Source organism: Oreochromis niloticus, linkage group LG1 (genome assembly GCF_001858045.2).
Source record: "Oreochromis niloticus isolate F11D_XX linkage group LG1, O_niloticus_UMD_NMBU, whole genome shotgun sequence".
In the NCBI taxonomy this organism is placed as follows: Eukaryota; Metazoa; Chordata; class Actinopteri; order Cichliformes; family Cichlidae; genus Oreochromis; species Oreochromis niloticus.
The window spans coordinates 26,960,359-26,980,231 of record NC_031965.2 but is presented as its reverse complement, the minus strand read 5'-3'; the positions used below and the strand labels follow the sequence as shown (position 1 = coordinate 26,980,231).

The window sequence follows — 19,873 nt, the reverse complement described above, 5'->3', positions numbered from 1 at the left end:
ACACACACTGGGGAGCTGCTGATCTTATCATTTAACTTTCCATTACAAAAGAAGTAAGCGTGTTTCCTGTGAAGTGTTTTACCGCATAGACTCTGAGAAAAAACAGGCCTACATTCCCTTGGCCAGAAAATATAATAAAATGGCTGCCTTTAAAGGACAAGTATCTTTTTTAAGTCGGGGGCAGTAAGCCTCACTAATTTGTAACACAACATGACATGTTTACCTGGACAACTGAGATGAGCCAGAAGATCCAATAGCATTTGCCGCGTCAAAGCTTAGACCTAATCCTATCACATCAAGGCAAACTTCAGAAAACTCTGCGGAGGTGTGGCAAGATTTAAAAGTGATATATTTGGAGAATAGTGTCAGCAGAGCAAATGAAGATGCAGGTCATTTGCTTTGCATGCTAAATATTTGAATCAGTTTCCTAAAATGTATTTTGCATCAGCCCTTTTTCCATTCGTATTGCTTCTTGTCATTCTCCACTTCATAGTATCTGATAAAAAACATATTAAAACAAGCGGTCCGTCCAGCATGTCATCCCGTGGCTTGCATGTGAAGGAGGGACTTGTTTATCCTTGGCTCCCCTCTCTGCAGCATTAATGTAATCCATTGTACATGTGTCTTTTTGCAGAAAATAGAAAAGTACGATGAATGGAGGAAACAACAGGTGCATTAATGAGATGTCCTCCACTGGGCTCTTAAAAGATATTCAGCTCTGCAAAAACATACTATAGAAGTTTTACATAGTTAATGAGAGAAATACATTAGTGACCTTTAAAAAAGCCAAAGTGTTACTTATTTATAACACTCCTCTTGGCATCATTTACTGAATGTGCGCATTCCAAATAGACCATACGAGCAGAGCTGATGGCCTGCAGGGGGAAAAAGGTCATGACCTGTTTGTGCTCTTGCAGTTTTAGAAATGCGAACAGATTTCCAGAGTCAGAAAATCCCTTCTAAAAGGCTTCTAGGATTTGTGTGGCGAAGGTGGGTGCAGCAGAGTTAAGCCTTTGGAAAAGTCAGAGTCCATTCCATCTAAAGACTGTGTATAAAGTCTGTGTTTCACCTTGACCTGGGTCACTTTATATGATATTGTAGAGCATTTAATGTTCATTACTATCTATGTTTCAATCATATTTAGAAGAAGACCTCATACACTTTTCTGTTGTATATTTATTTACCGTGATACTTGTGTACACTCACAACCAGATTACCTACTGACAATTTTACATATTCAGATTAATAAACATCCAATGTACTCTCATGCATTTACTGAAACAGAAAAAAAGAAAGATAAAGGTATCTTAATTTATTTTATGTGGTCGCTAATATAATAAAATTGACCGTACATTCATTAAAAAAAAAAAAAAAATGAGGCCAAACCCATTTCAGAAATGGTTCCAGCAGTTTTATGGTGCTAAAAAGATTACTCTGCTTCATTCAGGGATGCTTCACTGGGGTCATGAGAATGACCAGGTCATGGGAAATGCATTGAATTGTATTTATCTCCTTTACCTCACTTTGTTGAGCGAATCTTGTTCTTTTCATTTCATTAAGCAGGCTAATCTATCCCTTTAATGGAGGGCTAAGCTGGTCTCCTGTACTGGAGACTGAATATAACCAAGGTGGCAATATTAGTTTTCTTGAGATTAGCTAAATCAAGTCTTACTTCATCTAGTACTCTGGCATTTTTGCTACAAATATTACGATCCAGCATTTTATTACACTGTGCTTTGCACCAAAACGCAACTACATCTACTCTCCACTGTATTTTCCTCCTCCTTTTCTACCACAGGTAGATTGTTGACCATCTACCATCAACACCAAAGTATTTTCCTCTGAGGGTTCTCTCTTTAAATATTAATGAATACTTTTTTCTTAATAAGACATTAATCTTCTGTCATGAGTCTCTTCTCTTACGGTAACTCAGGGTCAGTTGCCTTGGCACAGAATAAGCTTTGCAATGAGAAAATGTCCAAACAATGATTAGGAATGTGGAGTTTATATCTTATACAAGAGGTGAATGTATAGCCATGGGACATCACTAAATGTGATATGAAATGTGACAGAGAAACTGAAACACTCATAAAGTAGCAATAAGCACAAAGTAGGTCCAACATGAGGAAGCTTTATTGCCCCTTTTCACTCTAATAAGGACTATACGTTGGAAAAATCATGCTGTCCTCAGTAAGATGTTAAAGTTGGAAAAAATGTATTGAGCTCATAGGTCAAGGAAGTCAATAAGCCATTTTCACATAAACATCTACATATAACTTTTTTGGGTTTTTGCAGCCAAAGGATTTGCCTCCTGGCCAAAAGAAAGAATGCAATTTTCAGGTTTCACTTTTTGGACATAGCTGTTATTATAAATGGTCCATTGTTTGCATATTTTCTACAAACATCTTAGACTACAAAATTAGCATCATTCAGCTCAGTTACAAGATGATTAAAATGTTATATTTATTTCTGAAAATACTGACCGGCAACCAAGCAAAACAAAAAGAAAAGAAAAAAAGTCCAATATAAAACTAATCCTCTTTCTGTATTTTTTTTTTTTTCCTTAAACACACAAGATATACTGTGCTAAGTACTGAGTGTGGGGCAGAAAACGGACAGATTTCACCTTGAAACAATGAAACAAAGCAGGTTTTGTAGTTTTGTGTGTATATGTTCATCTGAGACAGCTGGCTGCTGCTGGTAACTTTCTGTAGGAATGAGAGCAGTCTTAAACTTCCTCTTAATGCAGCAAGAAACAGAATAAATATAGTTGCAAGCTGTTGAATTATTCCCTTAAGAAATGCGATTAAAGTGATTTCCCTCTGGTTTTCAGAGGAATTTCCTTCATTGTGTCATACTGTGCTGAAGTATTTATATGCACGACTATGCTAACTTAATCCTTAACCAACCACAAAAATTACTATATAATTTGGATGCATCTGGGAGAAACCCACAAGTGAGACTACCCAGATGGGGCTTCTTCTCCAGGACAAATCTAAATAAGGTTTTTTCAATGTCTGCGTAAATGCATCAGTCTGGAGCTCTTCCAGAGACTCTTGTTTCTATTCTCTGTTTTGCTTGTTCCTTCTTTCTCTCTCTCATTTGCCTTTTTCTCTCCTCTCACCCCTTGAGAAGTAACTCAAGCCTTCAATTCTGTTTTCCTCTGTTTATTCCTGCAGCAATATACACACACACTGACAAGAGGACCACCTAGAGTCACATCACTCACTCGCTTCAAACCACTCAGGGCTCCACTCGTCTTTGCTATACTTCATTTCACTCGAAAGTCAGCATGTTAACAAAGGACAGCGGAGGCGACTGCACCAAAATAATAATGGGTACTGCAACCCATAGGCTCCCATTGGGAGAGTTTATTTGTTACATGAGCACTTGACATTCATTATTTAATTGGATACAAGACTCCTGATTACATCAAGAGTTCAAATCAAACAACCCCCTCTCCCCTCAGTTTCTATTCACAGTCTCTAATGCCTTGATAGGACATCAATGTTTTGTGAGATCCACATGAGGCATGAAGAGCCGTTTGGAGAATGCAGCACACTGTTTAAATATATCCACAGTAGCTGCTCCTTTGGAAGTCAGTCAGATGCTCATCTAGCCGTAATGGAGAGAGAAGCAGTTCTGGAAATGGAAAGAGCTTCAGTCCCCAGATTCAGCCTTTAAGCTGCTTTAGAGGATTGCTGGGTATTTTTCTCTCTCCCTCTCTCTAAAACAGACTGCCAATATTGGCTCTAAACCAGAACAGGAGAGGGCAGAAGCCCTGAGCTTTCACTGCGCAGTTGCACAGGGCAGAGAAGGGCCAAGCTGCTTTGTCTTGGCTTTATAATCCACTCTTGGGTGACACGTGACAGCAGAGACTGCTGCCAGTAAGGTGTTGCCTCTCCCTGCTGTACACCCTGCTGCAAGAAGGGTGCACCTGACCTCAGCTGACCAGAAGGGATTTCGCTCAGTATTTCACTGAATTAGATCATAAGTGTGCCTTCATCTATATGCACTGAGTAAGATGTTGGGCTGCTATGAGGCAAACGCAGAGGACAAAAATCTTCCATAAGTATTTGACTTGGATGGGATTTTAAAGCTGCAAGGGGTTTAGCTTCATCACAGTGAAAAGGTTGTCACTCAGAACAGTTTTGTATTGATTTGCAGTGATCTTTCCCTCAATAGGTCCAGTGCATGGATGTAATTGAGGTTCAAGGTTATGTAGCACAAACCACAAGATTTAGTGAGTTTGTTTTGAGAGAGATTTCCCAAACAAGTCAGAGTTTTATTACAGTATTCATCCTCTTTTTTTCTAAATACGCATGCGCATGTTGATCAAGGTTGACTTACAAGAGCAGCCTCAACTTCAGACTGATTTTAAAGGTATCCATGCAAGTGTATGCATAGTTCTTTAATCGTGCAGAGTTTTAAACAGTGTTGACCTTACTCACTGGAGTGAGTGGCATAAAAAATTGGGTACTTCAAAAAGTAAGAAAGATACACCCTAAAACCTCATGCTTTTCTAAGGTTTTTGTGGGCATGCATTTGAAAAAGGTCTGCAGAAATATAAAATTTCTAAAGCACTAGTATGGTCCCTTAATGCAGTTCAGCTGAGATGAATAATTAAAAAAACATTGCTATTCAGTAATTCAAGGGCAATAACCTGAAGTAACAGGGTCCCTGTTTTTATTAATTTATTTTTGTTTCTTTTTTTTATTGAGTTTATGGAGTTTTCCCCAATACACACACACACACACACACACACACACACACACACACACACACACACACACACACACACACACACACACACCACCTGCTCTTTAACTATAGTTTAGCTTTTTCACTTTAACTTTGCCTAAGGTTATTCGCTGTAATTGGCCAATATCACCCACTAGTGGAGAAATGATGGTATCGCAGTTTTTAGGCGCAATTCTATCATTAACCACACGGTGGCAATGTTTAACCAAATATTATTCAACGAAATATAACGAAAGGTACCGGACAAACCCGAAGCCAACCCCGGAAGCTCTGTTGTTACTGGTGGCTTTCAGCCCGTTGTTCAAACGATGTATCGCTTGCTGCAGATACAGCTGCTTTGAGGGTTAAGAGTTCAGCTGAAACGCTACGCCAGAATGTATTGAGACAGAGTTTCCAGGAAAATACATGACGAATATTAAGGTTTGTAATTTAGCTGTCACTCCAAAGGTTTTGTTTTCTCACTCGTCATTCGTATACAGTGTTAGCATGCTAGCGGCGTTAGCTTATTTTAGTGGCTTGTTAGCAAGCGAGATTTACCAGCCATCCCGGTTGCATGTGAACTGTCAGGCTAGCGGTGCGTGCTGGCGTACGTTCCCGTGTGTTTGTCTGTGTGCGTGTGTCGAAGTGTTCAGTTTCTGTCACGACCTCTGCAGGTATTGTAAATCTGAACATCGACCCCAGTTGATGCTTTTAGCTGGGAGATAGATAGTCAATGATACCTATACTAGTACGACCAGTTCCACTGATGGCGGATGATCAATGAGAAAGTGGTTTGTGGTCTGATCAGTCATACCTCTAAACAATCTTTTTGAGTGACGAGACGCCTAAAGACCCCTGATAATAATATGTATCTGGTCAAACTAGTTTAAAACCAGTAAAAAGTCATTTACATTTCAGTTTAGTTTCCCAAAGAGTTGCTAAAAGTGGTTAGTAAAGGTTTACATGGTTAGTTTTTTGTATCAACGTTGAGAAACTCGTCGTGATTTTTTTCCCCCGTGTCTATTAATTTGTGTATTTGATTAGTGTTACTATAGTTTGACCACATTCAGCTGATTCTAACAGAGAAGGACTGATTGACCAACTCGGGGAAAAAAATGGTCAAACTGCGAATAGGACTTGCTTACTGTTGTCCTATTCGCAGTGTCACCTCATCACCATGACTTGCCTTAATTATGGGTGTGCCACCTGGAAGTAAAAAACCAGTTGTAAATATAGATGGCACATACTCTCATTCTGCTATAGAGAAATTAAGCAATATATGAACTGATAGATAGAAATGGTTTCTTCAATCTGTAATTGTGGTTGATCACAATCTAAAAATAAATAAATAAAATAATAATAACTTCAGTTCATTAAACTCTGTGGAAACTGAACAAATATTTGTGTGTCTTTTGTCTTTTTCAGGCAGCAGTCCACATGTGTATTTCATCCTGAATGCTGGTCCAGGAGAAGCACACCACAGCATGCTGTTGTGAAGTTGGAACATATTAGGTATGTACCAGGAGCAAACAGAGGAAGGAGCTTGTGTCACCAGTTTGTCGCTTATGCAAAACCTGGAGAAGTTGCATTCCACTTCTTGATTTTGGCTGATGAAAAGCCCTCTAGCGAGATTCAGATCAGCAGAGAATATTTGCTTGATTCACTTGCAAACTGGTTTAATTCATGGTATTTTCAATCTTTAGTAACGAATCTGACCCGCAATATTGAATTCTAATGGTGTATGTAAAATGTGACAGTGAGTTGTAATATAACTAAGCAAATCATTATTTTTTTCATATAATTTCCTTTCTTGCTTAGCGTGTTGGGGATGTAACAAACCTCAGATTTTATTAGAGGGGATGAGTAACAAAAAAGAAATGGAATAAGCAGGAGGAAATCTTTGGATCATGAACAAAAATTACACTCAATAATTCAATCAGATAATGTCTGATTTTAACAGGATTAACTTTTTTAAACGGGCATTAACTGCTGCACGTGGGTATTATGGTAGAGGAAGATGGAACCACGAGATGATATTGTCGACGTTTGCATGGTGATCTTGGTTTCTGTTTTGGTGGAACTGCTACATCCCTGTTGGCATGCGATGACTCAAGACTAGTGTGAGTCCCATAAAGTGATCTGAGCAGGATAGCGTTTGGGTGCTGTTTCTGGTTACAAAGATAGGAAAAGGAGGAGAGAGGACAGTTGGTGGCTGTTGTGTTGTGCCCTCTGACTGGAAAGGGCAGACAGCTGGACAAGCAGCTGCTGCAGCTTTAATGGACCTCCTCTTCATTGACAATGGAAAAATCAATACTCCTTAAACTAACAAGAGCATTTTTTGTCCTCTTTAGGATGGTGCTTTTCTTCTTTGTTTGTTTTTATTTGGTTTAACAGTCTACTGGCACGGCTGTCTGTCTTCGCCTGGCCTGTTGTCCTGATGGCATCTGCTTTGTGGATATTAAACTTAAACATGACTTCTTAACATACAAATGCAATGTTGCCAGTGCAGTTGTGAATATGCAATGAGTGAATGAGTTATTCTTTTAGCAAGTCTAGCTGACTGCTGGTGATTGAGCAGCTTTTCCTCAGTATATTCATCAACTGGCACAAACTGTTTTCCCGTCATTGTAATTAATTGAAGTGAAGCATGTATATGAGCTAGACAGTCGGTCACTATCAGTTTCTGGGCTGACTTTTTCAGTTCCTGTTATACCCATTATAACTGGGTAGGAAACAGTAGCTCAGCTTTGCTGTATGAAATATTGCAGTCTATCTATACGAAGGAAGTGCAAAACTCAGCGACGCACAGTCATCTCATAACTGAAGCTTTATTTGTGGTTTATTGTTTATATCCCATGCCTCACACTTGGGTGACTTGATAACAAACTTCCTTTGTTTTTAGATATTTTTTATATACAAACAAGGTTTAAAAACTTGGAGAATTTTGTGAATGTAAGACATCCTGTATTTTGTTATTTTGCACAATTTAGAAAAAAATACACTGCTGTGGTTTATTTGGAGGGTTACAATATGCACAGAGTGGTCTCATTAGATTAGACCAGAGATGCCAAACTCATTTTACATCATGGGCCACGTGCAGCTCTCTGATCTTATAGTGGGCCGCACCAGTGAAACTCTCCTTTTTTGTCAGTGTAAAGAACTTTAACTACACATTTAGTCCCTGATATATTTTAATATAAAAAAAGAAGATATCAATATAAACCATATCTCCAAAAGTTGAATCTGTTCATCTGGACGTAGCGTTTTGTGGGAGAAACGTTTTGTCACTCATCCAAGTGACTTCTTCAGTCTCAGCTGACTGCAGGTTTCCCCAAACCTTATAAACAGTACATTTGCATAATGACTGAAACCAGCCCACTGAAGGAACAATGGGCTGTGAGGTCAGTTCCTTAATCATAATTATGCAAATTCCCATGACCATTGATCAACAATCACTGACCAAAACCCACTGATCAAAGAACACTGATCAATGGCCATGAGTACCATTCGCAGAGAGTTGGGGAATGGCTGCAATCACAGCATTGTAAAATATAAACCATACATACCAGTTTTTCTTCACGATGAAGAAATGCTGCTGTAGTAAATTAAATAAATCTATTTGGGATGATTAAATTGTAAGAAATAAGTGTGTAAAATGACAACAAAGTTCTGGTATCATATTGCCCAATCTGCCCTGTAATTATAACACGAGAGGATTTTGTTATTTGACAGAATGTCCTTTTTTTATATCATTAGTTGATGATTTTTTTTTTTTTTTTTAATTTTTTTTAATTCTGGAGCCACTGGAAAAAAAACATACTTTTGTATAGTAGATGGCAAAAAAACAAACTTTCTGTAATTTAATTTACTTATTTACTTTGATGTAGTATTAATGGTTATTAATGAGGTATTCAGGAGAAGTGATACAAAAACTTATGAAATTACAGTTAAATGCCCCATATTTATGTCCTCCTTAATATTTTCCAAAGCTGCCAAGCTGGCCAGATTGGAGCCTTTGGCAGGCTGATTCTGGCCCTGGGCTTTATATTTGACACGACACAATGCGTGTATAGGGACATGAGTGTTACCACTGGGAAGAGGAATAGTTATTACATACAAGGAAAAATAATACTAAAAAGTTGGACCAGAGAAAAAAATATTTATTTTTTTTTTAAATCTGGAATTGAAAAACTATATGAAGCAGCACAGCACATTTACCTTTCTGAGTTTGTGTTCAAAGGTGTATATGTTCTTCTGTTGTGTCTGACACTTCTGATTAAAAAAGAAAAAATATTATTCTTGAATGAAAGGAACATCAATTAACAAAAGTGGTTAAAAGTGGCAATTTTACCAGTTCTGTGCTTGCACACTGAAAATTAGGATTTCTTTTCACAATTTGTACTTCAAAAACATCACTCCATCACAAACAGTCTGTCTCTGAAGGGCATGATAATCAGACAGGTATGTCATTAAAGGTAACCTTTAAAAAAATAAAAACTTATGGTAAACATTTGTTTTGTGCACCATATCTGTAGCTAAGATAGGTTAAAGCAGAGACAGTTTGACCACTCTTACTATCTGAACCAGTTGTTTGCACAAGTTACATATTGCTAGCTTGCATGACGTAAGATTTTATCCATGTAGAAAGTGTTTGGAAGAATTTGTGTGATCTAGCCCTTACTCTTGTGTAACAATATAGATAACTTCCCATATTATCAAAAGGGACAATCCACACAGACTGTGAAACATGCACTAGTAAAGTGTCACCTTGCAACACAGGTTTTACAGAACACCTCTATTACTTTGAACCGGTTACCGTGAAATCACTTTGGGGCTTGAACTGAACTCCCAAAGAGAAAGAGGATGTCTGTTTTCTGGCAGCCAGAAAGGCAGTTTTCAACACTGCAGGGTAAAAACCTCGTACTGCAACTTCAGTGAAAGTCACTGTCATGGAGAGGTGTTGAAGGTGCAAGCACAAGCAAATATCACCAGGGTATTCCAAAGACAGTCTGATTAGAAATTCTGCACAAGACTGACTGCTTAGCTTTGCACCACCCTATCTCGTCTCATTTTATTTAAATGCTTACCTAAAGGAAGCAGCTAAAGCACCTCTGCTATACACCTTAAGTCAATTTTGTAGCGTGGTAATGAGGAAATCGTGTAAGATTGGTGGGGGTGGCAAGACCTTGTGCAAGGTTGTTCTTCTGGCTGAGTCTTATCACTTTAAGGAGCTTTAATATTTGTGTTTGGTTAGCAGGGGCGCTTGTATTCTGTTGTGAAAACTTGACATTGTATTATTTTTTTTAATTCCGCGTCCCTTTAAAATGGGTCGTTCTTTTATTCTATGAGTTAACTCTTTTCATTTGTATTTCTCTGCTCCTCTTTATATAGGCACGTGAAGCAGACACTCATGTGCACTAAGGATGCACCAATCCCACAGTTTCCGGTCTCCATTTGGCTTTGGGCGTATGCCAATACTGAGTATACTGATCAGATAATAATGTTAAATTAATAATTGTATTCCTTGGAGTCATTCTTTCAGCAATTTATTTGCACTAGTCTCATAACAGCTCAGTGTAAGAGTCATTAGGCTACTGCATATTGGTATAATTTTCCAGACGTGCAAGTTTCTCTTTCCCTGCTGTTCCTCTGTCTCAATGCAAGTGCACCTCCTCACTCGTGTGTTATGTGTGGAGTTGAAGTGATGAGAGAAAGGTACGAGTAGTTGATGACATCATATAATCTTGCCACAAGTGAGACAAAGTTTGCCCCAGTTCCCCCCAGATTTGCTGTCATAGGGTGCTAGACCCTGGATGGATGGAATTGTTTTTGTTCTTCTTCTCCTTCTTACTGTTTGAGTTTTTTGTGGTTGAAGTGTTCCAGCAATGGTAGAAACACTAGATTTGACCTTAAAGTAAGGCTGTGTGATTTGTTTTCTCTCTTTTTTTAAATACCAAAGAATTTAAAAAGCTTTGTTATATTATTTTGTTTGTCTTTTTTTAACATAAAGTCGACAAGCCAAAGGGAAAATAGGCTCACAAATTATTATTAGCCTTTATTTCTCCTGAACATGTAGCTCAGCTGCGGGATCAGTTTCCTTAAGGTACCAGAATAGCCATTGATTTATTCCAAAGCTGTGGACATAGTTTCCCCAGCTGGTCCTGAATGTTCGCTTGCGACCTTGAGGAGTACGCCAATGAATCATGCTGAAAGGCTCAACAGCTTTGAGGGGGTCCAGGGTTGAGCCACATTGATCATATACATACTTTGCCCCATTTTTAAAGTTGCCATAAACTATTAAGAAATTACTTGATTATGTAATTTAAAATTATTTTGGAAAGCACTCTTATAGCACTCCTATAATCACTTGTAGTCCTAAGGTTTAGTTGTCATCTTACTTTTTCTTAGGTCATGATTATCCGTATCTTACTTTCTTGTTTGATGCTATTCGTAGAACTCTTAATTACACATTCATTATTTTTTTTCCCATTTTAGCTATTTGTCTCTTTGATGTACTGCTTCTAGCTTACACCGTATTTATTAATTGACTGCTATTACTTTTACTGCTACTTAGTTCGAATGTATTTCCTCTCTCTAGGGCAGAATGCAGTCTTCAAACCACAGATTACGAGATATGGAGCAGCATCATCCGCTGCTGTCAGCAGGTGCGGATGTCGAGACAGGTAGCCTTGCAGCCGGAGTGATGGTTGGAGGTCCACATGTGGGTCACACAGCAGGGAACCGCACTCTGTGGTTTATTCAGGACAGCTGTGGTATGGTCTGTGCAACCATGACCTGGTTCCTGGTGCTGTACGCTGAATTTGTTGTGAACTTCGTCATGCTTTTGCCTGCCAAGAACTTCTGGTACTCGCTGTTGAATGGTGCTACCTTCAACTCACTGGCTGTGCTTGCGTTGGCGTCGCACCTGCGCACCATGCTGACTGACCCGGTAAGTATGTTTATTACAGTAAGGGTGGAGAAGGCAAAGGTCACTGAAAGTGAGACAGCTTCAGTCTGATGTTAACTGTTTGTTTTTGCAAACAAACAACATTTACAAATATTAAATAGAACCAGGCTTATTGCTGTAATTTTGCAAGCTAAATTTTTGGTGTTTTAGCTATCAAATCCTCTTAATGAAATAAAGATGTGTGGCATGATGCTCAGACTTTGTATAGTAGTCTTACTGCAGTAGATGTTTTGACAGTGAAGCTTACACCATGAGTAAAAATCACTGACAGTGATACTTGGAGTCACTCACTGATGTAATCTGGGACACTGAGCTTAGGGGTAGTGTGTGAGTGGATGCTGTGCACGAAAGCAGCACAGTAAACTGAATTTCTGTCATCTTGTTGCTCTAATCTGTTAAGACTATTTGAGCTTATCAACAAAATGTTCAACTTTTAATTTGGTTTGCTACTGACTTTGCTTCTAATACTTGGCGAATAGTTTAAATACAGCAAAGTCATGTGTCGGGGGATTGCATGTCTAATACTGTTAGTGCTGCTGTTGAAATGTCAACTGATTCTAACTCAAAGAAACTAAAATGTCTGGTGACAGCCCCACTGGTGCCTCCAGCCCAGTGGCCCTTCCTGAACAAATGCTTAATTTAAATCCACCAAGTACAACACAGAAGTGTACGCTGTAGTGGAGAAACTGGAGTTTCAGCTGTACTTTAAAGGTCTTAAGGTCATCTGTGCATTTCAGTTTAAGTGGGAGTTCCACACTGGTTGTTTCAGTCAACATACCAAAATGGTTTTGGGCAAGATAGTGAACCCCGAGTTGAACCCAGTGCATTCATCAGAGTGTGAATATGTGTGTGAATGCTAGACATGTGTGCTTGTGTGAATGTTTGCGTGAGAGGGTGAATCAGACATAGTGTGTAGAAAAAGCTGTGAATCCTCAAGTTGAATAGAAAAATTGTGAATAAGAACCAATACATCTGTTTGTGTCTCACTTGGACTATTGCCATTTTGGGTTATTAAGATTAATTACTTGTATTACTTTATACAAGTAGACATTGTGTGCTTTTTTTTTTAAGTTTGTTTTTCCCTCTCACAGCCTAGAGACATTAAGAACAGTGGGTGAATTGCTGTATATCTTTGAATTCTCAATGACCCCAGCATAATGCATTTATGTGGATCTTTTTAATAAATAGCATGTTTCTTTTTCTGTCTGCCCTTTTCCTTAGGGCGCAGTTCCCAAGGGTAACGCAACAAAGGAATATATGGAGAGCTTGCAGTTGAAGCCTGGCGAGGTCATCTACAAGTGCCCAAAGTGCTGTAGCATCAAGCCTGAGAGGGCACACCACTGCAGGTCAGTCTAACATCATGCATACACAGCAGGCAGAGCATGAGCAGCATGTAATGAGAACAGAAGCACATTCAGACTCTGACTTAGTAAAACACTGGCTTGTTGTAACAGGAAAAATGTTCCTTAAAAACATACTTTGTGAGAGGACAGAGTAGTTGATTACATTTACATTAGCAGTCAGTTTGTCATGAATTAAACTCTCCTTTCTCCTGCCTGCAGTATTTGTAAACGATGCATCAGGAAGATGGATCATCACTGTCCCTGGGTCAATAACTGTGTGGGAGAAAAGAACCAGAGATTCTTTGTTCTTTTCACTGTAAGTACACAGTTGCAGTCATGAGTTAATCTGTTTGTTAAAGTTAGTAAGCAATTAGAAATGCTCGTTTTACATATGAAAAAACAGTTTTTAATCCTCTTAGAAAACTGCGTCTTTTCCACTCATTTTAATTTTAAATAAATACATAAATTACATCATTTTGTTTGGTACTACATGGCAGATATTGCAAAAGTCTTCCCACTTGCTTCATTTCCATGATCAAATAAGCAGCTGAGATTCACAGCTCAGCTCAGTAGAGATGCACTGCACAGCAGGAACATGCCGACATTAAATGTGCTTTCATGGCCATCTGTGACTCTCTTGACAGCATCAGCACTTCTTTCTGGTTTCGTGTGCTGACTGGAACTTTTTTGAGGGCAGAAACATAAAGCTGTCATATATGGTTGAGCGGCACAAGGTCATCATTAACTTTCCTTTCAGATTGCCAAAAAGGAGAAGTTAACTGTGGAAACACAGGTTCATCATTTAACCCTTTAAAGCCCAGCGTATCGTATTTGATACATGTGTTTTTGTGAGTTTTTGAGACCTCTACATCATCAGCGTGACTTTTTTTTTTTTTGCCTGAAAAAATTATATCAATTGCATGACACATTTTTAATGACTAAATTGCAAAAATATGGTTTATGTAGTAAATGTGATACAAATTGAAAATATATATATATGCAGATTAACAGATGGTCAACGCGATTCAAATTTTTAATGCAATTAACGCATGTGGTAGAACCTGTGTTAAAAGATTGAAGAAAACAATTCAAATTCTCTTTGAATTTAAGCATAGATTATTTGTTTATTCTGCATTAACTTCATTATATTGCATAAATGTCTGTTACAAGCTTAAATATAAAGTTCAAAAAATTCAAGTTCAGGTTCAAGTATTTGCGATTAATCGCGATTAATTACAGACAATTGTGAGATTAGTTAATTTTTTTTTAAATCTAGTGACACCACTAATTTGTATATATTTTGTCTAAAGGTTCAAGGAACACTCCATTATCAAAAAATTAAAAAATTTCTGGCAGTTATTTCATGGTTCAGGTTTTAAAGGGTTAAAATAGAAAGTTGTTTTTGTTGTTAAGTCTAAATCCTTAAACTTGTGAATGTGAAATGTATAGTTTAAGGCTACATTACAACAGTGAATGTCAGTTAACTGTTGGGTTGTGAGTGGTTTTGCTTACCTTCTTTGTTTTGTATATATGTTCTCTTCATCTCTCCATAGATGTACATAGCCTTGATTTCTGCCTATGCCCTGGGCCTCAGTGGCATGCACTTCTTCACATGTATTAAACTTCAGTGGAACGGTAAGGATTCTCTAATATAACTTTGAATCAAAAACATGAACACATGATGTCAAAGACATGCAGTTTAAGACAGAAATACAACTATTTGTACAAGCGGTTGAAACTCCTTAGAGACATGAAGAAAGGAAGCAGAGTATGGAAATGAAAGAGATTTTTATCCTGTTGTCAGAACAGCTGCTCTGCACAAGTCATTGGAGTTGTGCAGCAAAGCCATCATTGAGCTGTCATCCATCATTTCCCGCTCCCTTGCGGGTCTGTCTGTAAGAGTGAACCAGAAAATGAAGATAATATTTCATTCTTCAAATTCTAGCTTCTATTCGTCTCTACAGGATGATACTCTGACCTCCCAAGAAAATACATTCTACCATAGCTATTGTATTGTAGCAAAGGGACTATTTTAATGGTCTGCACTAGATTTTATCCAGTGACCTATGTGACTTTTAAACCCCCAAAGGAAGAAATTTACCCTTTTGGAACCTGTCCTATTTTAAATGTATTGTTATTTGATTGGCATTTTATATTCTGTTTTACTCAGTTGTTCAGCGCACTCTGAAACCTCTAACTTTATTCCTCTAACCAGAGTGCAGTGAGTTCTCTCCGGGGGTGTCTGTGCTGCTGCTTATCTTCCTGTGTCTCGAAGCCATCCTCTTCCTCACTTTCACAGCTGTAATGTTTGGTACGCAGATCCACTCCATCTGCAACGACGAGACGGTCAGTATCTACTGCGCCACGCGAGCTTTGTTCCTTTCAGCAGAGGAGGGATTAAATGTGCATGAAGCGAAGAAATAAGTCATAGACTAATTAGACTAATTTTATGAAGTTGTTACGGTATCATATTACTGCCTCAGTAATGTCATCTCATTGGTAATCATGATCATTCATTAATTTTAATCTGTAAAAGTCCCAGGAAATTCACCTAAAAGTTGTGTACCCAGCTAGCAGTGATATATTATTTATAAAATAATAACTTGAGACATTGTTCAGGTGTACTTTTATATAGTTATGTTTATTACTAGATTTTTTTTTTTAAGGTCTGAAATTGTTAAAAAAATTAAATTGCAGGAGCATTCCATTAAATGCCTTTAGGTATAATAGTATATTTAATATGCAATGACTTTCGTTCTAGTTCTCTGCGTAAATGTTTGTGTTAGCATGCTAATGAGAAAGGAAATGGTCAACTTATTGAGAAATCTTTCCCTTACTGGTGGGTTCAAATGTGTTGCAGGAAATTGAACGTCTTAAAAACGAGAAACCCACTTGGGAGCGCCGCATGAGATGGGATGGCATGAAAGCCGTATTTGGCAGTTCGCCATCTTTGCTGTGGTGCAATCCGTTCACAGGGCTGCGTCTGCGGCGCCTAATGCTGTTGACCCACGGTCGCCGTGGTGGGTCTGAGTTTTCTGTCTGAGAAGACTGCAGACTGATGCAACTCACCAACACCTCACCGGGTCTGGTGGGGTGGAAAAAAGGATTTCTTCTATGCCCTCTTCGACTGGAGCTACCATGAACCTCCTGCGGCGTCTTTCCTGAGTAGGTGACAAAACATTCTGCAGTAATGGGACCCAAGTGTATCACAATCACTACTGAGAGTCTGTGTTTTCTATCACATGCTGATGTGGATCCAACACATGTGATATTGCTTTGCACAAATCAGATGAACAACTGGATTTTTTTGCAGGGGGGGAAAAATGAGGAGCAATGTGGTTTGTGTTGTTTGGTAACGCATGCAGTACGTAACTCAAGTGAGTCTTTTATTCCCCACCATCCAAGATGCTGTTTGAACTCAACTACGCACCTTGGGACACAACTTGAGTATGTTTTGTTTGCTGTGCACATGAGATTGGAGAAAAGTCTTTGAATTTTTTTTTTTTTTTTTTGAGGGATGGATCAACATCATCTTTCATCATCACTGGAGCCACACAAGTGGGTCGAAATGGAAAGTGCTTGAATTATTTTCTTTTGGCCCAGACAAGAGAACCACTGACAAGGGATTCACAGTGAAGGACATGCACTACTTACATGACACTTGAGGAAAAAGCCTGGTTATAGAGCACAGTGGCCATTAGAGTTTGAACTGTGCTGCATGTATAAGGCTTCATTCAGCATCTTAGTCTGGAAATGATGCTTTAATCATCTTAACAAGCTACCATGAACACAATGCTCATTCTTACCTAGGAGCTGGCTTTTTCTATCTCTTCATCTCTGTTGTTTTGTTTTGGGGGGGGGGTTGGGTTTGGGGGGGGGTTCCTCAGGATAAAGTTGTTTAGGTTACTCGAGCTAAAAGACATTTATTGGTGAAGCTTTATCACCATGTGCACACCTCAGCAGCTGACCATGACTCACAGGAGACGACTACTGCTAGTCTTCATTTGGACAAAACGTTTTGTAATAATTGTGTATGTGTATCCATTTCCATCACTCCTACATGCTGATCAACAGCTCCATATCTCTGCAATTAGTTAAACAGCAGGACAACTGATGGCTGTGCTTTCATGATGAAGTGAATTAGGCTGAAGACTAAATGTTACTAAGTTTGCATTGTTTAATACATTCATGTTTTGTTTTGGGTTTTTTTTAACCTCTATGTGGGAAACCGGAGGGTACTTCTGTGTAGTAGGAATTTTAATATATATAAAAGCAGTCAGAAAAGTCTTCATAGCATTTTAAACCCTAGAAAACAACGTTATAAGCCCTCAAGACAGAGCCGAGTCTCAGACGTGGTCACTTTGCATGCTCCCTGGCCACTGTGTGTAACAATGAGTTGAAAAGGAAGGTTTGAAACGTTAGCACAACCTCCTTTGGCTCATTGTTTGCACATTCTGATCTACTGTGCAAAGCGCCATTGTGAAGTCAGCTTGTAGATTTAAAAAGAGTGCTTTGCTGAAAAAGACTGAGGTACCAGGCTCGCTATACAAGCTTTAATACGGTCTCGGGGAGCTCAGTAGGTGCTTGTGAGGCCTTTTTTCCTATCACTCCAAAAGTTTCAGGCATGTACCATCTAGTGGCAGGACAGCAGCAGACACTTCCCCAGTGTTATTAGAACACTTTGCCATGCCTTTGAAACATCAAATCAAGTGAATTTATGAGATTGAAAGATATTGTGATTTTTGAAAATGTCAATTTTGTGGCTGCCACTCTGCTAACTTTATTCTGCCTAACTAATGAGTTTGTTGGCACTGGATGAATGTGGATTTTCGAATCTGCAGTTCAGGATTTAAAGTCAAGTCCAGATGCGCAAGCTGGTATTATCAAAGTATTGTCAAGTCTAGACTCTTAAAGTCTAATTTATTTGCTTGCTGAACAATATTACTGCTGTTTGTTTTCATCTGTGGTTGTTAAGAAAAGGAACTCTGTGTTCACCGTTTACATTAAATAATATCTGATGCTCTATGGCTGTAATGTTTTGAAAAACATGCTGTCGTTAGAATGGTATTTGACAGCACTGTCATCAGAAGGGTCACAGCACTGAAAGCTAATTAATATCAGGGGATTATTTTAATGCTGGCCTCATTTCTCATTTGTATTCTGCTGGATTTCATATATTTCCTATTTAAACATTGCTTTACTTTCACTATATATAGATCATTGCACATTCAGCAAGTCCCCAACATGCTCAAAATTAAGAACTGTTTAAAGTTAAGCTTCGTAGAAAGTAGAAAATGAAACTTTTTATAACTGAAAGAAGTTTAAAATTTGCCAGAAAATAATAGTAAAATTCCCATTGTTTAGTTTTGCACGCGTATATGTTGCTAATCATGCAGCAGCGGAATAAATGTGTTGCAGGAAATGATGACGAGTCCAATAAACTATTATGTCATTAGATTAGAGGCAAATATCAAAAGAAATAACAGGACTAATGCAGTGCTGAACTTTAATTTGTAGTTGTTGTGGGTACAAAAACAAAAGTAATTGCAGATATTGCTGTGTCAAAGCATTTGAATTTGATTGGTATCATTTGGGCAAGATTTATATGGTCAGGTATTTGACAATAGGACGTCCTGCTCCATGACCAAACTCTTAAACTGTCTCATGTCTTTTTCATATTTGGTAACAGACTCAATGAATGCTGAAGGACTACACTGATAATCTCTGCTTTCTGCTGTATGACTTTAAAAAGCTACAATCACCACAGGAAGATGAATGTTGAACAACATGCAAAGATGCTTAAACCAATACAACACTATTCTGTCAATGCTTTTTTTTTTTTCCTCACACTAGTTGGCAGTTGAAGCAGAGTCCTGCAGAATATAAAGGATAGAGAGGATTTTGTGTTGTGTCGTAATGGTTCTTAACAGGATGGGTGTTTGATCACAGATTTACCATTAATATCACCATGAACAGTTGTGAAGGTTTTGTGTCCTACACTCCTGAGAGAATGATTCTTCAAGAACAAAAGTCCTTCAGCTTTATAAGCAAAGTATAAAGATTACTATTAACAATATATAAATGGAATGTTTTATTCAAGTTTTTTTTTTAATTGTGTCATAATCTTATGTCGTCTTATATTGTTAATGTCATACTTTTACATAATAAACTTGATTAATTTAAAGCTATACACTCGGATTAATTGCCTGTCATACTCATGCTCACGTGCTCCTGATTTGCTTGAAGGAGTTCAGCAAGTGTGAGGTTGGGCAGAATTTGGGGTGGATTTTGATTTTTATTATAGATTATGGAGTATATGTATATTAAGTCATATGTGATGCAGATGCAGTGTCGAAATCATCTGTCAGTTGCTTCCTTTAGGGGTTGCTCCGTCTCACCCTACCCCTCGTTTCCTCCTCTTTCACACGAACCCTCTGCATGGTCTTCATTATTACCTCCTTGAACCTTCTATGTGGCCTTCCTTTTTTCCTCCTGTCTGGCAGCTATGGATTCAGCATCCTTTGTCCAATATATTCCACAATCTCTCCACTGTACATGTCCGGACCATCTCAGACTTGCTTCTCGAACTTTGTCAACTTCATGCTCGATCTGAGCCGTCCCTCTGATATATTAATTTCTTCTCCTGTGCATCCCGGTTGCTATCAACAAAAATCTTAAAATCTCTAACTCTGCCACCTCCTCTCTTGTTGTCAGTGCCACCATCTCCAAACCATACATCATAGCAGGTCCGACTACCATCTTCTAAAACCTTCCCTTTCACTCTTGCTGCTATCCTTCTGTCAGAAATAAAACCTGCCACTTA

At 38.4% G+C, this 19,873-nt stretch overlaps 1 protein-coding gene across 2 annotated transcripts; it reads left to right on the top strand.

Moving 5' to 3' along the window:
- Nucleotides 1-5,015: 5,015 nt before the first annotated feature.
- Nucleotides 5,016-19,238, top strand: zdhhc7 (zDHHC palmitoyltransferase 7). Of its 2 annotated transcripts, XR_267031.4 has the most exons (9): nt 5,016-5,181; nt 6,166-6,252; nt 11,339-11,689; nt 12,929-13,053; nt 13,270-13,366; nt 14,604-14,685; nt 15,266-15,396; nt 15,911-16,215; nt 16,566-19,238. XR_267031.4 is itself a non-coding variant. In XM_005458996.4 (8 exons), exons 3-8 carry the CDS (start codon nt 11,345-11,347, stop codon nt 16,091-16,093), a joined length of 963 nt encoding a protein of 320 aa, XP_005459053.1. In that variant the 5' UTR covers nt 5,016-5,181; nt 6,166-6,252; nt 11,339-11,344; the 3' UTR covers nt 16,094-19,238. The 2 variants fall into 2 exon arrangements, 1 of the variants encoding a protein (XP_005459053.1); XM_005458996.4 differs by having other exon boundaries at nt 15,911-19,238.
- The last annotated feature ends 635 nt before the right edge of the window (nt 19,239-19,873 follow it).

Bases quoted from the DNA above. Each gene is read 5' to 3' on its own strand.
- zdhhc7 (XM_005458996.4), top strand. From the start codon at position 11,345: ATGCAGTCTTCAAACCACAGATTACGAGATATGGAGCAGCATCATCCG. The intron at 13,367-14,603 runs GTAAGTACACAG...ATCTCTCCATAG, and splicing joins GATTCTTTGTTCTTTTCACT to ATGTACATAGCCTTGATTTC. The intron at 15,397-15,910 runs GTCAGTATCTAC...AATGTGTTGCAG, and splicing joins CCATCTGCAACGACGAGACG to GAAATTGAACGTCTTAAAAA.